The sequence below is a fragment of the Danio aesculapii genome, chromosome 25, assembly GCF_903798145.1.
Source record: "Danio aesculapii chromosome 25, fDanAes4.1, whole genome shotgun sequence".
NCBI lineage: Eukaryota > Metazoa > Chordata > Actinopteri > Cypriniformes > Danionidae > Danio > Danio aesculapii.
Window position 1 is genome coordinate 29,822,542 of NC_079459.1, and position 16,275 is coordinate 29,838,816.

General features: G+C 33.9%; 1 protein-coding gene across 1 annotated transcript in view; it reads right to left on the reverse strand.

The window, feature by feature from the left end:
- The window catches only part of ptdss2 (phosphatidylserine synthase 2), a 28,812-nt gene extending 13,379 nt beyond the window's left edge, over nt 1–15,433 (reverse strand). The window contains exons 1-5 of the mRNA XM_056451733.1: nt 14,582–15,433; nt 12,639–12,740; nt 6,016–6,098; nt 704–771; nt 457–591 (exon numbers count right to left, since the gene is read on the reverse strand). Coding sequence (XP_056307708.1) covers nt 457–591; nt 704–771; nt 6,016–6,098; nt 12,639–12,740; nt 14,582–14,682 — 489 coding nt within the window. The 5' untranslated portion in view covers nt 14,683–15,433. The remainder of the gene's footprint in view (nt 1–456; nt 592–703; nt 772–6,015; nt 6,099–12,638; nt 12,741–14,581) is intronic.
- Between the last annotated feature and the right edge of the window lie 842 nt (nt 15,434–16,275).

Sequence of the window (16,275 nt, forward strand, 5' to 3'; positions counted from 1 at the left end):
TTTAAAATGTAAACATTGATAAAAGGTCTCATCTCTGATGGAGGATGAATAAATATATAAATAAATAAATAATAATAAAGTTTAGCATTTTGGTTGAGGTTTTGTTGAAGACTCAATATTGTATAGTTAAAAATAACCATACAAAAGCGCTTTAAGCTCTATCCGTCAATTATTTTTACTTATTATTATATATAGAAATGTTTATTTATTAATAATAATCAAAATCATATCATACACTCCAGCCTAACAACCCTGTAAGAGCAGGATAACATGCAGATTTCATTCTGCAATGTCTGTACATTATCTCTCTAACCTACTGTATGCGCATTATAAATCGGTGTATGATGTAGGATCAGATGTAGATGTAATGCTCTGTAAGTGACCGGGCTTATGCATGACCCTCTGTAACAGATGCATCAGTATTATGCTTTCGTTTATGCTGCTTTTAACGCCTACCCAGATATTGTGAAAGGGATCTGCAGGGTGTCCAGGGTCATAGATGAGACAGTTTCCGCCATAATCTCTTTCTGGAAGTGGGACGCCCAGTTTTGGGTCGATGTACTTCATAAACTGCCTGCCATCATGCACTGTCTGGAAGGAAAAAATAAAATAAAAAATGAATTAAAAAACACTGAATATATGTTTTTGTCCATATTTTTTGTGTTTAAATGTAAAGTTGTGCTGTTAAGGGTAAAAAACAAACCTGGAAGAGGATGAAGATGAGGAAGAGTTCGTACACCACAGAAACACACAGCCAGAAACGCCAGTATGCTAGAAGAAGATACAAACATATACTCAAACATCTACAATGATAATAATAATGTTGCCAAATATGTGACTGACAAAACATCTACATTTCAAGAGTTCTCACTTAGCTGATGATTGATTATGAAGTGTGTTTGGCATGCGGTCCTGGTAGAGAGCCCTGAGCTCATAAGATCCTCGAGCCCGGGGCTCCCTCCCATTTGTAAGGCAAGAGGAGAATTTGAACTCAGGTCGGTCTCGAGAACTCCCCCGCTCATTATATGGCTAATGGCAATTAGGAATTGCTGATTAAGACCTCATCAATGGTGCCAATTTGGTTTGGTCAATTCACTCATGTCACATGTCTTTGGACTGGAAACCGGAAAACCCGGAGGAAACCCCCATGGGCACAGGGAGAACATGTAAACTCTGCACAGAAACTTTTACTGGCCAAGTAAGAATTTGAACCAATGACATTCTTGCTTCGAGGTAACAGTGCTAACCACTGGGCTGCCGTTCCACCCTGTCAAGGAAAGGAGGGAGGAGTAGGGGTGGAAGGGGGGATTCTTCAAGATGAAGATAACTAAGGTATGAAACTCTGATTATTTATAGTGAATTAGGAATCATCCGATTGGTGAATACTACATTGCTAATGCAGGACCAGCTGTGGTCAATCATAAGCGTGTGATCCTCTCGAAATTAGTTAATAAATAAACTTCACTTATTTCACGGAGGTGGGTTAAGGGATTGAGTTAATAGGTATATTAAATAATAGCCATCCAAACACTTTAAGTCTGTTGATTATTTATTTATTAGAATAATCATTAAAGTTGAAAGGTTATTCAGGGTTTCTACAGGTTTCATCAAGTCATATTTAAGACTGTTATGAATGAAATTTCAGACATACACAAGGCTAAACGCTAAAGATTTTCTTCTAATGGCCCAGTTAAAACATTAAAAACAAATGTTATTGTAAGGTAAATAATTAATCCATATTAGTAAATAGAGTTAATAAATAAACTTTTATTGAAATGGAATGTTGGTGATTGGATGGGTGTCAGCCTGATTGCGTAGCTTTAGGAAAATTAAGACCAGTTTAAAATTATTTAAGACCAACAACACAATATTTCTGTGAATTTAAGACTTTTTAAGGCCTGAAATTTTGTTTTTGAAATTTAAGACATTAAGACTTTAAGACCCCACGGATACCGTTATTTTCATGCGAAATACAAAGTAATATAAATAACATCAATACAACAAATTATTTAAACCTTTTCATTTTATACTGACTAATTATTTATTAATGTCACAGCAATAAGATTTTCATCTGACAATGGAAGTACAAAATTATTTGAACTTTTAACAGTCAGTTTACCTGCGAGTCATTATTTTTTTAATATTTGATTTATTTTATTAATGCAGTTTCAGCAGAAAGGTTATGGCAAATGCAATAACTCAATCAACTTCAAGCAACAACAACAACAAAAATTGATTACGATTAAAAATAAATTATAATTTGATTACTTTTAATCTCTTAATTACATGATTAAAATTTAGACTTTTTTTATAAATCCAACATATTCATTAATTTCAATTTATTCCATTAATGCATCCATTAATCAGCATATTTCAACAAAACCTTGACAAATAAATATAGATAACTTGAATACTTTTCATTCAACAATATAAAAAAATAACACTTAAACAAGCTGTTTCAAATTTCCCACTAGTCGTCATATTGATTTACTCTATACTTTTAATAATATTAATATTATAAAAAAATAAAATTTAAAAATAAATAAATAAAATAATAAAATAAATATTTATTTAAAGCTACTTTTAAATGGCACACTCTTAGTTAAAATGATAAATAACCCAACAACAACAACTACAAAGTAGTATTTACAATTAAGCTAGATTCATCAAAACCCAATGGAAATCTCTCTTCACAATAACACTTTTCCCTTAATAAAGATTTCACATATATCAAAACAAACTTTAAAAGAGCAATAGGTGATCGTCTTTAGAAGCAACTTTTGTTTTGAGGGCTGAAAAACCTCTTCATATCATGATAGCGATCATTAAGTAATCAAAACATTCGGCCTGACCATGACGATAGGCTGTCCTGTCAATCAAAATATGCAAGTGAATATCTCTGCGCACTCTTTAATACATCATTTCTGCATGTATGGACACGGGTCAGACAGAGAACGGCAGACAAACAAACACTTTTTTATGTATAATATCGTAATTACTTATTGTACTATAAAGTTTACCCTCTGGTGAATGTTTTATAATGTAACGTATTGTAGTGATGTTGTCTAGTGTGCATTCAGGAGGTGTGTCTTTTGGGATGGCAAAATGCACAGTGGGATGCAAATTTTCAGTGCTAACAAGCTAACATTAGCATTTCCCAAGATCTCCTAAAGCACCTTTAAATGAGCATCATTCAAATTAACAGAGTAAGATTGCAAACCATTTTTAATCACTATTAGTGTGTTTGCATCGGTTTCCCTAGAGTCCGTCTCTATGCTTAAAACCCCAGAAACTAGTCTCCTCTATTCATGCAGTTCACCGGGACTGACATTCAACACCGCTTTCTCAATGACAGGAAGCCAAACTTATAATTTGCGTCATCACTTGTGATTTATCTCATGTCCTTGAGAGGCCTGGATTGTTCTTGCGCTGACCGGAGGAGTCCATCAATCATCATCAGTCGCTCTGCTTTCTGTGAATGAGTTGTGGAAAGACCCGCTCATCCAGCAGAGCCAGTCGGCCCTCATAACTAACAACACTTGTGTACTGTTGCTATAACAGGATTATTATTACTGTTTCTTTGTCGAAACTCATGGAATGCTACTTTTGAACTGTAATTTCACCTAGGGTGTCAAACTACTGTGAGTTTTTGTTTAGATGTGAAGTTTTGATTCATTTGGTGAGTCTACAAATGTTTGATTAACATAAATATGGGGCTCAAAAATTGTACATTTACACACATTCACAAAATCCAATTAGTGAATTTAAAACACGATTCCTAAACACACAAATCCAATATAAAAATTGCAGAACATAATTCACAAATACACAAAGCTAATTCGTAGATTCAAAACACGGTTAACAAATGCACAAATCCAATTCGTAGATTCAGAAATCGAATTCGCAAATTCAAAACACGATTCAATAATACACAAATCCAATTCGTAGATTCAAAACACGATTCCTAAACACACAAATCCAATACAAAAATTGCAGAAAATAATTCACAAACACACATAGCCAATTCGTAGATTCAAAACACGGTTTGCAAATGCAAAAATCCAATTCGTAGGTTCATTACATGATTCACAAATCCAATTCGTGAATTCAAAACAAGGTTAAAAAAAAAAATGCACGAATCCAATTCGTGAATTCAAAACACGGTCAAAAATTGCACAAATCCAATTAGTAGATTCAAAACACAGTTAGAAAATGCACAAATACAATTCGTAAATTCAAAACACGATTCAATGATATGCAAATTCAATTTGTAATTTCAAAACATGATTCAATAATATGCAAATCCAATTCGTAGATTAAAAACACGGTTCAAAAATAGACAAATGCAATTCGTGAATTCAAAACACGATTCAATAATATGCAAATCCAACGCGTGAATTCAAAACACGATTCAATAATATGCAAATCCAATGCGTGAATTCAAAACACGATTCAATAATATGCAAATCCAATTTGTGAATTCAAAACACGATTCAATAATATGCAAATCCAATTCGAGAATTCAAAACACGATTCAATATGACAAATCTAATTTGTAATTTCAAAACACGATCAATAACAGACATATGCATATCTTATTTCAAAACACGATTTATAAAATAAACCAATTCAATTCATTTATGATTTTTACTTGTGAATTTACAAATTGTGTGTCGTGTTAAGTAGTGTTTTGAATTTATACATTGGATTTTATAAATGTGATTTGTGCTGTGCATGCATAAATTATTTCGTAAATGTATTATTTTTGAGACTGATTGGACTCTTATAGTATCTTATAGCTTATTTGCTAGGAAAAAATTTATTGTTTTATTTTTAAAGAGAAAAATTCAAGAGAAACAGAAAAAAAAAGTATAAAATTTGTTGACATTTTGTGGTTTGTAAGTTTTCCAATATTTTGTATGAATTTAAATATATAATATTTCTATTTCTAAAGATTTTTGGTGACTAAAATATTATTTTAATACACTGAAAAAAATTATTCAAAGATGATTCCTTGGATTTACTCCAATTTTTTAAATTAAGTGGTTGTAAACAATTTATTTGGGCTGAATTTAAACAAACAAATTAAGTTGAACATTAATAAATTTAATTTGTTTAAATTCAACACAAATAAATTGCTTGCAACAGTTTTGCATTCAACACTTTTTTCAGTGTAGATATATTCGTTTTGTTCAAATGCACCAAAATATATGACCCATATTCACTGAGAAATGGATAAAAATATGAATTTTCACTCAATTATGCCGAGCACTGTATATGCACTGTAGAAAATGCTGGGTTCCACAATTCCTTCATTTAGTCCCAATGCAAATCCATTAAGTCTCAAATCCATTACTTGTTTTTTAAATATTTAAGTGGATTAAACATAAAACAATTGAGTTGTCCCCCCAAAAATCTCAAAAATAGTGTTGATTCTGCTCATTTTAAGTAAGTAGTTTGAACAAGCAGCAAAAATAATGAGTGTATACACACATAAACACTTAAAAAAAAAAAAAACTCGACATAGACTACAATTTTAGATGTACAGTAACTGTTTATCATTATATTGCAACTCAAAAAGAAGCCATAAAAGACTTTGTGAAGACTTTTGGGAACAGAGTGATGAATCATATGATTGGTGAATCATTTATATGAAAAAAATACAAAAGAATCTGTTTTCCAAAGCTACTTTCAAGAAGGCAGATTATTGCAGCAACTAGCTGTAATTCAAAGAACAACATAAAAAAAGCCTATATTTGTTTAGTCATGCTCTACTGCTGGCTGCTGGAAAGTGTGTTACTGGAAAAGCTGCAGAGAGTGAATGTCTCAGTGCTGAAACCTGTGGTTAAGTCCCTACTTTTAGCAGCTCCGCAATTATAGCATCTCCACGTCTATTTACAGTAAATGACAGGAGGGCGATGTGACACCTGGGTTAAGGTTAAATCATCTCAGAGTGAAGGTGAGCGCGCTCTGCTCAGGGTTAGATCATGTTTAAGTAAGGGTAAAGGCTCTGACCTGGATGAGGACGTGTGAAAGGGCCATCTTTAGCTTGTGTTACTCCAAAACAAAGGAACACCAGAATACTGGCTACAATTCCTCTGAAACAGACAAAACAAATGGATGTTAAAAACAAGCAGTGAAACAGTTTTATTTTCTCCCCTCACTTTTTTTGTTGAATGACATTCCTAAACTGCTCTTTGACTCAAACCTTTGTTTACAGCTCTGACATTTTGGCCAAGAAATGTATATTACTAAAATGGTCTACTTCTCAGATTCCAACTATTTCCATGTGGATTTCTCAGTTTTCAGTCTTTCTTCCTTTATAAAGATTAATTTATGACCTCGAACACAAACAGGACAAATTCAGGAGACTTTGGGATCCTCTCCAATCCTTCCTACACAAACTCTTGTTTTGTTTGTTTTAAGAGAGTTCTGGCTTCTTTTGTTTTCATTTGTGTGTGTTTTTTTTTTTTGTTAGACAGATAAATTTGTAAATTGTAATTAATTTGGCGGCGCTTGGGGTTTGTTTGTTTGTCTGATTGTCTTTGTATTATTTAAAAATCCCTAATAAAAGAACAAAAAAAACAAGCAGTGATTGAAGTATGTGGAAGTATGAAGTTGTGCATAACTCAGTCACAATGCTGAAGGGTTCCTGTGACAATACAGAGCAGTTACTTTCTGTTAATTCCTAAGTTATACATGTTTTAAAACATTAAAACACTTAAAAACTTTGATTTAAAGCAAAAAAAATTTTTTTTATTTATTTCTTTTCCTTTCTCTAAATGTATAATACATATACTATATATTTAGAGAAAGGAAAATAAATAAATTATATATATATAAATAAATAATATATATATATATATATATATATATATATATATATATATATATATATATATATATATATATATATATATATATATATATATATATATATATATATATATATATATATATATATATATATAATTTTTTAACAGCGTATTTTAAAAATTAAAAATAAAAATCACCTTTTTAAATGTGTAACTTTTCGTGTCAAAAATAATAGAGAATGACTAAGCAGAAATAAAAGAATCTGAATAAATGAATGGCTTTAAAAAGGGAAAAGATCTGTGCTATATATAATGTGAATACATAGTTTAGCGTTTAACTGTATTTTATGAAGAACTGTGAATGAGTTCATAAAATTTAAGGAGAAATATTAAACTAAAACTGATGATTTAAAGTTCTTATGTGAAAATGTGCGCATATTATGCATGCAAATATTAAATGTAATTTGAAAACATTTAGAGATGCTTTTTTGTGGGAGTGGTGGAAGCTTCAGAGTTATTTAAAGACATCTGCTGATCACAGTTCTTTGATTGGTGGAGACTCTCTGCAGAATCATGGGAAGTGTTCGCCTTGTCGCCTATCCAAGTTTTAGGAACAGCAAATAATAAGTTGACTTCTAGTTGATCATTTGGTATCAGAAGTGGCTTATATGAAAGGTAAAGGCCTCTAGATTACGCTTATTTTACCAGAATAAATTATGATCATGCCTTGATTTTGAATTATTTAATTAGGACAGTAAGGTCTGACTTTGCTTAGACAAAAGTCTTGTGACTGAACAGAAATAATGTCCAGTATAGAATATGTCGTCATGCTGCAGTGGAAACAGAATGAATATTGTGTCTGACTCCCATGAGCTTGGAGGACTGCATCCATACATGTCTGCAATGATTCAAATAACATTAATAAAGTCATCTGGAATGGCAAAGAAAGCGTTCTTGCAGGACTCCCAGAGTTCATCAAGATTTTGTGGATTCATCTTCAATGCCTCCTCCATCTTAACACAGGCTTGCTCAATAATGTTCATGTCTGGTGACTGGGCTGACCAATCCTGGAGCACCTTGACCTTCTTTGTTTTCTGGAACTTTGATGTGGAGGCTGAAGTATGAGGAGCGCTATCCTGCTGAAGAATTTGTCCTCTCCTGTGGTTTGTAATGTAATGGGCAGCACAAATGTCTTGATACCTCAGGCTGTTGATGTTGCCATCCACTCTGCAGATCTCTCGCACGCCCCCCATAATGAATGTAACCCTAAACCATGATTTTTCCTTCACCAAACTTGACTGATTACTTTAAGAATCTTGAGTCTATGTGGGTTCCAGTAGGTCTTCTGCAGTATTTGTGATGATTGGGATGCAGTTCAACAGATGATTCATGAGAAAAATCTACCTTCTGACACTTTTCACAAAGAAGTCAAGATATTATTTGTTGCTCTTACAAGTGGGATCGATGACAAGACTTTTGTCAGGTGTGTATGTATAATTCAGAAACCCTAGTTTTAAAACATCATTTCAAAGCAAAAATAAAACACAGCTCAGTTAGTTTGTTTTTATGCTATTTATTTACATTTTTTGGGAGAATTTAAGAATTAAAGCATTTTTACGGGTTGTCTAAGGATTAACTGTATCAAAAGTTTATTAGTAAATCAGAGTTTAAAGCTGTTTTGCATATACTCATTTAAGAGAAATAGAAAGTGAAGATTTCACGTGGTACACTATTCATTAGTCAATTCCTTACTTAATCAACACCCAATCTGACGTGCCAGATTCTGATTAATCTCTTTTTTGTCTTTATAAAACGGAGACATTTGCATTGATGGGCAAACATAATGGCCTGGTTTAGTAAATGTTACCACTTCTGTATGCATTAATGGATAGTTCACCCCAAAATGAAAATTTTATCACTATTTAAATCACCCTCAAGTGGTTTCAAAGGTTTGAAACCACATAAGGTGAGTAAATAGAGTAAATAAAGGCAAATATTTATTTTGGGGTGAACTGTCCCTTTAAAAAACTGATAAAAATTTTTTTTAAATAAATAAATAAAATAATAATAATAAAAATAAAAAAAAATCAAGCTTAAGTCTTCATTAAAAAAAAAAAAAAAACTTGTCAACAGAGAGAAAACAATAGTTAATGGGATAGTTCACCCAAAAACTCACTCAAGTGGTTCTAAACTTTAGTTGAACAGAAAACAAGATATTCTGAAGTATGGTGGAAACCGGTAGACATTGAACAATAAATATTAGCTATTGTTAGTCAATGGCAGTTTTTTCAACATTCCTCAGCATATCATCCTTTGTGTTCAACAAAAGAAAGCAACTTAACGTTTGGAAACCAGTGGTTCTTATGACAATTTTATTTTTTGGGTGAACTGTCCCATTAAGAAAGCATTCAATCATAGCAATTCACTGCTGACAGTTATAATTAAAACTGCTCAGTCACTTTGATTATTAGCTATATATCTAAGACTACAGACTTCATACATCTGGGCTATACAAGACTATAGTTTGAATTAATCCTTTTTATTTGACATTACAAGACAGAATGGCTCTTTTTTTGGCATTTTTTTAATAATTTTTTGTTCAGAATTGTGTTTTTCCTCAAAAAATGTCCTTTACATAAAAAAAAATCTGTCTACTGGCTTTTATAGAATGTTTGGAAAGGTCTTATTTTTACATTAATAACAATAAATAAAACTGTAAAACAAAGCAAAAACTTAAATAAAACAACACACTAATTGGGTTTGATTTTTACCTCAATCAGCAGTTTTGTTTTTATTTATTACATTTTTTTGGGGAGAACTTTAAGAATTAAAGCAATTTTACAGGTTTGGAAACCAGTGGGTCTGATGACAATTGAAATTTTTGGGTGAACTGTCCCTTTACAAAAGCGTCTAATCATAGTGACATGTCTGACAAACTGCAATTCACTGTTTTGCTACCAATTCACCTTTTTCCAAACTATGCAAGACTATTTTTTTAAATTAATCATTTTTATTTTACCCTACAAGACTCTTTTTGGCATTATTTTGAAAAATGTTTTTTCAGAATTGTGTTTTTCCTCGCAAAAAAGTATTTTACATAAAAATCAGTCTACTGGCTTTCGTAGATTATGGAGAAAGGGCTTATCTTGTGTAAAAAAATTAAGTAAATTAAAAATTACTACTTAAATGGATAGTTCACAAAAAATATTCTGTAGTCATTCACTCACCTTTTACTTGTTCCAAACCTTTATGAGTTTATTTTCTTCGTTAATCACAAAAGATATTTTGAAAAATGTTAGAAACCTGTAACCATTGATTTCTATTTTATTTGTTTTTCCTACAATGCAAGTCAATGGTTACAGATTTTCAGCATTCTTCAAAATATCTTCTTCAGTATTCAACTGAAAAAAGATTTGAAAAAGATTCAATTCAAAAAAGATACACTCACAAAGGTTTGAAACCACATAAGGTGAGTAAATAAAGGCAAATATTTATTTTGGGGTGAACTGTCCCTTTAAAAAACTAATTAACAACTTCACAGACGTTCTGTCTTCAACAGTTATTATTCCAGTGCTTCCCACACATAGACTTTACTTGGGCGGGCCGCTCAGATATATTAAACGCTGCACAAGTATACTTAGTTTTTTTTTTTACTATCATCATCCTTTTACACTTCTTGTATCTGCGCAATATAACCAGACATCCGCGATCTTTTACTTTCGATTTCTAAAGTTGTCGTTATGCATTTTTTGCATCACCTTTTTATTTAAGCCTACTTTCACTTGGTTTTGCAGCTGACAGCGCACGCACAGGCGCAAGAGTGAGAGAAACATAAAATGATTAATTCTTTCAAAATGACTCAGAAAAACTTTACGATATACTAAGAGAGGACGAAAGGACTGGTCTAAACCGGCTGCAAAATATATGCACACCATTAGCCGGCAGCTAGCTCCCTGCAACTCTCACATGGTCGCCTACTGAAGCTAAGCAAGGCTGCGCCCGATCACTACCTGTATGGGAGACCACATGGGAAAGCTAGGTTGCTGCTGGAAGTGGTGTTAGTGAGGCCAGCAGGGGGTGCTTCACTTGTGGTCTGTGTGTGTCCTAACGCCCCAGTATAGTGAAGAGGAATCAATGCTGCTCAGAGACTTTCTGTGGTCCCTAAAAATCCCAGGATATAAAAATTCTTGTATTCTAGCCAAATTTGCTTACTGGCCTCTATCCATCATGGTCTCCTAACCATCCCCATGTCATAATTGGCTTCATCATTGTCTCCTCTCCACCAATCAGCTGGTATATGGTGTGTGGTCTAGCGCAATATGGCTGCCACCGTGTCATCCAGGTGGATGCTGCACACTGGTGGTGGATGAAGAGAGTCTCCCAAAAATGTGTAAAGCGCTTTGAGTGTCCAGAAAAGCGCTATATAAAATGTAAGGAATTATTATTAATGGTTAATCAACGCATTTGCCTTAAATATCTACACATTTTGATCTTGTAATTATTAAAATTTTTAGAGATTTTGTCTGTTTTTATTCCTTTTTCTGTCATTTATTTCCCATTTGCTATATAGTTTATTCATTTTATGATGTCAGTGTATTAAATATTGTATACATATCTAAAATGCTTTGGCATACAAGTTTGCTTTGAACTTGAAAGAGAGAGAGGGAAGCAGATTTTATCTGTCATTGGGTGCATATGGCTCCTGAATACAGAGTATATACAGGAATCAGAGAGTGAAATTCAAGACCTTTTAAGACTCTTTCCATACATTTTAAGACCTTAAAGCCACTTTAGGTTTCAACCAGAAAGACTGGAGAGATTTTACCTTGCAGTATATTTACTAAATATTAATGTAAGAAACTAATGCAAAACTAAAACATTATTCAAATACTGAATAAAAATCTATTAAATCTAGCTAATCCAGCAGGTTGGCGCCTACAGAACAGCAGGAATAATGGTTACTGCAGTAAATAAAGCAGCATGATGTCAAATCTAGTAGGATTTTATTGATTTCATACACTACACAGCATCCTGATGTTCGCAGATTTAATTCAGGAAAACTTTAGCATACAAACACACAGTGCATAATCAAAAATGATATCAAATTTAATACCTTGCAAAATAGCATTTAAGACTTTTGAATACTTTTAAAGTGCTTAAATCTCTACATTAATTTGCCAACTTTTAATACTTTAAGACCCCGCGGACACCCTGGAATAGCATAAAAGTAAGAGAAATAGTGGATTTCTTTTTTTATTTCAGCATTTATTTATTTTTACTTTAATCCACTGAAAATAAACAGTGTATAACAGTGTCATAATAAATAAAACTATTGTTAAAAATTATGTTTTGTTTGTCGCATATAGTTAACTATTTATGTGATGTGGAAAAATGGCATTTCAAGCCGGCCAACACCGCAAGTACATATCAAACCTGTGGGAAGCACTGCATTCAGAATCAGTTTCACAATCCAGAACTCAACTGTTGCACCATATTTTGAGTGTTTGTTTTGTAGTTTGCTTCTTAGTTACTATAGTGACATTCTTCAAAACACCACTTATAAAAACAGCACAAAAAATAAAAGCTGGTCTTTCTTCTGATAAAGGTCGTGTGCTTATAAGCACAGCGGGTCAGTCTGTGACCTGTACTTTGTGATCAGCAACAGATGTCACACATAATCCTGTTAGCCAATAGAAAGCATGACACTTGCCAATCCCCTCCCAGCGACGGCCATGTGACATTTCTGGATAACTTTAGCTTGTGCTCAGGAAAGAAACAGTACATCTCATTCTCTGGGGCTCTGAACTGCGTGTCAGACTTTACCGTTTAGTGTTGTACGCAGTGTCATGTGGCGTCTCCTCCAATAGTGTCACATAAACTAGAGCACATGTCAGGATGAACAGCACTGTCACGGTATGTGCCCTCCTGCAGAAAACAAGAGAGACGGGAATGTGTTTAAATGTTGTCTGTTTTTTTTACCTTTTGTTCACATCTCAAACCTGCCAAGCGGGTATAAGGGTTGATCAACACAACCACGCCTCATCATACACACCCCAACACACTCACACATATATATGGGGGAGAGGAGAGTTCTGAGGTTTTATGACAGACAGACAGACAGACACATAGAAAGGTAGACAGACAGACAGACAGACACATAGATAGGTAGACAGACAGACCGACAGACAGACACATAGATAGGTAGACAGACAGACCGACAGACAGACACATAGATAGGTAGACAGACATACATACAGACACATAGATAGGTAGACAGACAGACATATAGACACATAGATAGGTAGACAGACAGACAGACAGACACATGGATAGGTAGACAGACAGACAGACAGACAGACAGACAGACAGACACATAGATAGGTAGACAGACAGACAGACAGACAGACAGACAGACAGACAGACAGACACATAGATAGGTAGACAGACAGACAGACAGACAGACAGACAGACAGACACATAGATAGGTAGACAGATAGACAGACAGACAGACAGACACATAGATAGGTAGACAGACAAACAGACAGACACATAGATAGGTAGACAGACAGACAGACAGACAGACAGACAGACACATAGATAGGTAGACAGACAGACAGACAGACAGACAGACACATAGATAGGTAGACAGACAGACAGACAGACAGACAGACACATAGATAGGTAGACAGACAGACAGACACATAGATAGATAGATAGATAGATAGATAGATAGATAGATAGATAGATAGATAGATAGACAAACAGAAAGATAGATAGATAGATAGACAAACAGAAAGATAGATAGATAGATAGACAAACAGAAAGATAGATAGATAGATAGACAAACAGAAAGATAGATAGATAGATAGACAAACAGAAAGATAGATAGATAGATAGACAAACAGAAAGATAGATAGATAGATAGACAAACAGAAAGATAGATAGATAGATAGACATCGATAGACAAATAGACAGACAGACAGATAGAAAGGTAGACAGACAGACAGACAGACAGACATGCATGCATTTTTATATAATTTCAAGTTGCATATTATTGTACAGATTATAAAAACATTAGGATCAAGAGTCAGTGCACGCAAGCACGCACACACACACATACCATAGAACAAGAATAGAAGTAAAATAATTCCAAATATTGCTTATAACAACCCAAATAAGATGATTAATGCAAAACAATTAAAACAATTACTATGATAAAATCAATTATACAAAATGTTGCAATCAGAAATGAAAGAAATCGGTTTTGAATATGGACTGCAAGCCTCCCGAATACAGTTTGGCATGCTATACTGTATTATATAATTATGTAAAAGAATTATAATTATTATTAACAATAATAATAATAAAATAATTAAGAATAATAATTTGGATTGTAGTAAAGAAATGCATGACTGAATGCATATTAACTTGTAGTTTTTGATAGTTTTACTGTTTTCAAAAGAGCGGTTCAGATTTAACTAGATGTGATATCAGATAACGTATATGAACTATCCATCAGTCATGCTTTTCCTCTCTGTGTCTGTAAGAGACAAACAGAGAAAGAGTCTCTTCTACGGCATCTGTCCATCTTAAAGCCTTTAATGGATCGAGTGTTGTTCTGCTGAGGTTGCAGAACAGAGAAAAGCCGAGCTGTAATGCTACCAAACAGCCGCTGGACATCACATGCACACCATCAGATCCATACATTCACTCCACAGAAAGACACACAATGCTCCATCGTCTTATTATAAGAGATATGAACTCACCAGAAGAAAGTGTTGGTTCCATCATCGAACACCTCACACTCAGAGCGGCCGGTTAATGGGAGATCATCAGCGCCAGACCTCTTCCACTCGCCTTTAGCCATCACGCTGAGATACACCTGCACTTTAAACTAAACCTGAACCAACCTACACCTAACCCAACCCTCTTGAGTTTCAGTAACAGCTAACTAATCCCGACACAACACAAGCAAACTCACCCTAAAAAAACACATGTATGGTTTCCAACCTCCGCAGCTGTGAGCTGAACCTGAACTAAACCGAGCTGACAGCTGAACTATCTGTAACCCAACAGACCGGTCATTTCTGACAGAACCAAACCCAACAAACCTGTACACAACTGACTTAACTTGTCAAGCGAATAAACCGACCCCTAACCCAACATATTCATGCTAATTCTGACCAACAAACCTGAAGTATAAGAAAATCCCATGTTAATTCTGACTAAACCCAAACTTAACACTGAGATTTAAGCCCGAACTCTACCGGAATAAATCACTACGACTCATTCAACACGGACTCACCTGAGCTACGGGATAATTGGAGAGTGTAGCCTTTAAAATAAAGCATAAAACTACTAAAAGCAAGTCACGGGAGCTTGCGCGCGCGTCCCGCCACTGCCCGGTAACGGAGCGTGAGCGCATTAACCGGATCAACAGTCGCTCATAGACGTAAGTCTTAAAGAAGCGATATGAAAATAACCTCTTTCAGCTTCACACATAAACCCAAAGCGGACTCCTCATCCTACGAGAGGCGATAAAACAGTTTTATGATCTGCAGCACACGCACGCGCACCTCTCGTGCGCTTCAGAAAAATATAACCATCGTAAGGTCGCGCGGTATGGCGTCATTTCCGCTCATCTCATTGGCAGCGTCATAAACATGTGTTTTGGTCATCAAACTATGTGCACAAATAATTCCCCATTCCCCTATGTAAAAGTTACTCATATTCATAAAATATATTTTTTGTTACACCCTAAAGATACACTATGTGGGAAATATGTTTTTCTTCTCATCAAAATAAGGCCGTACGTTCCTTATTTCAATCACTCATCGTCAGTAAACCCTACATAATCTCGTATTGGTCTGGGTTCATCAGAGGTTTAAATTAGGAGGTGTGCTCGTTGCTTAACAAATTTTATATTACAAACTAATTTAAAGAAGTCTAATATATTAATATTCTGCATAATTTTACCCTGTCAAACATATTCTTACCAAGTTTAGACAGGATATAGATCAAAACTCATAATCTTTTGATAATATTTACAAAGTACCATATTCACAGATGCAAAATTGATAGCCAGAAACCATTTTGTCCTGCTATACTAAAAGAATTAGAATATTATACGAACATAAAGCAAAGCACTAATAAAAAAGCCTTTTTTATACTTGAAACCTTAAAGATCCTGTAAACCCACAGGGCCCTTACCCTTCCTTAAGTTTGTCTTATTTATATTTTGTGTTTTGTACACTCCTGACCCTTTTCTTTCTTGTTTTTTTAAGCATTAATATAAAAATACTAACAATAATACTAATATTTTCCTAATACCGTTCAGAGAATTTAATTTAGTTATTAAATCTTTCCCTGTTAAAATGATTCAACGTGTTAAAAATCATATTTGCTATAAGTCTCTGTGTGTTGTCAACCCCATATACACATTTAGAAGTTAAATAATAAA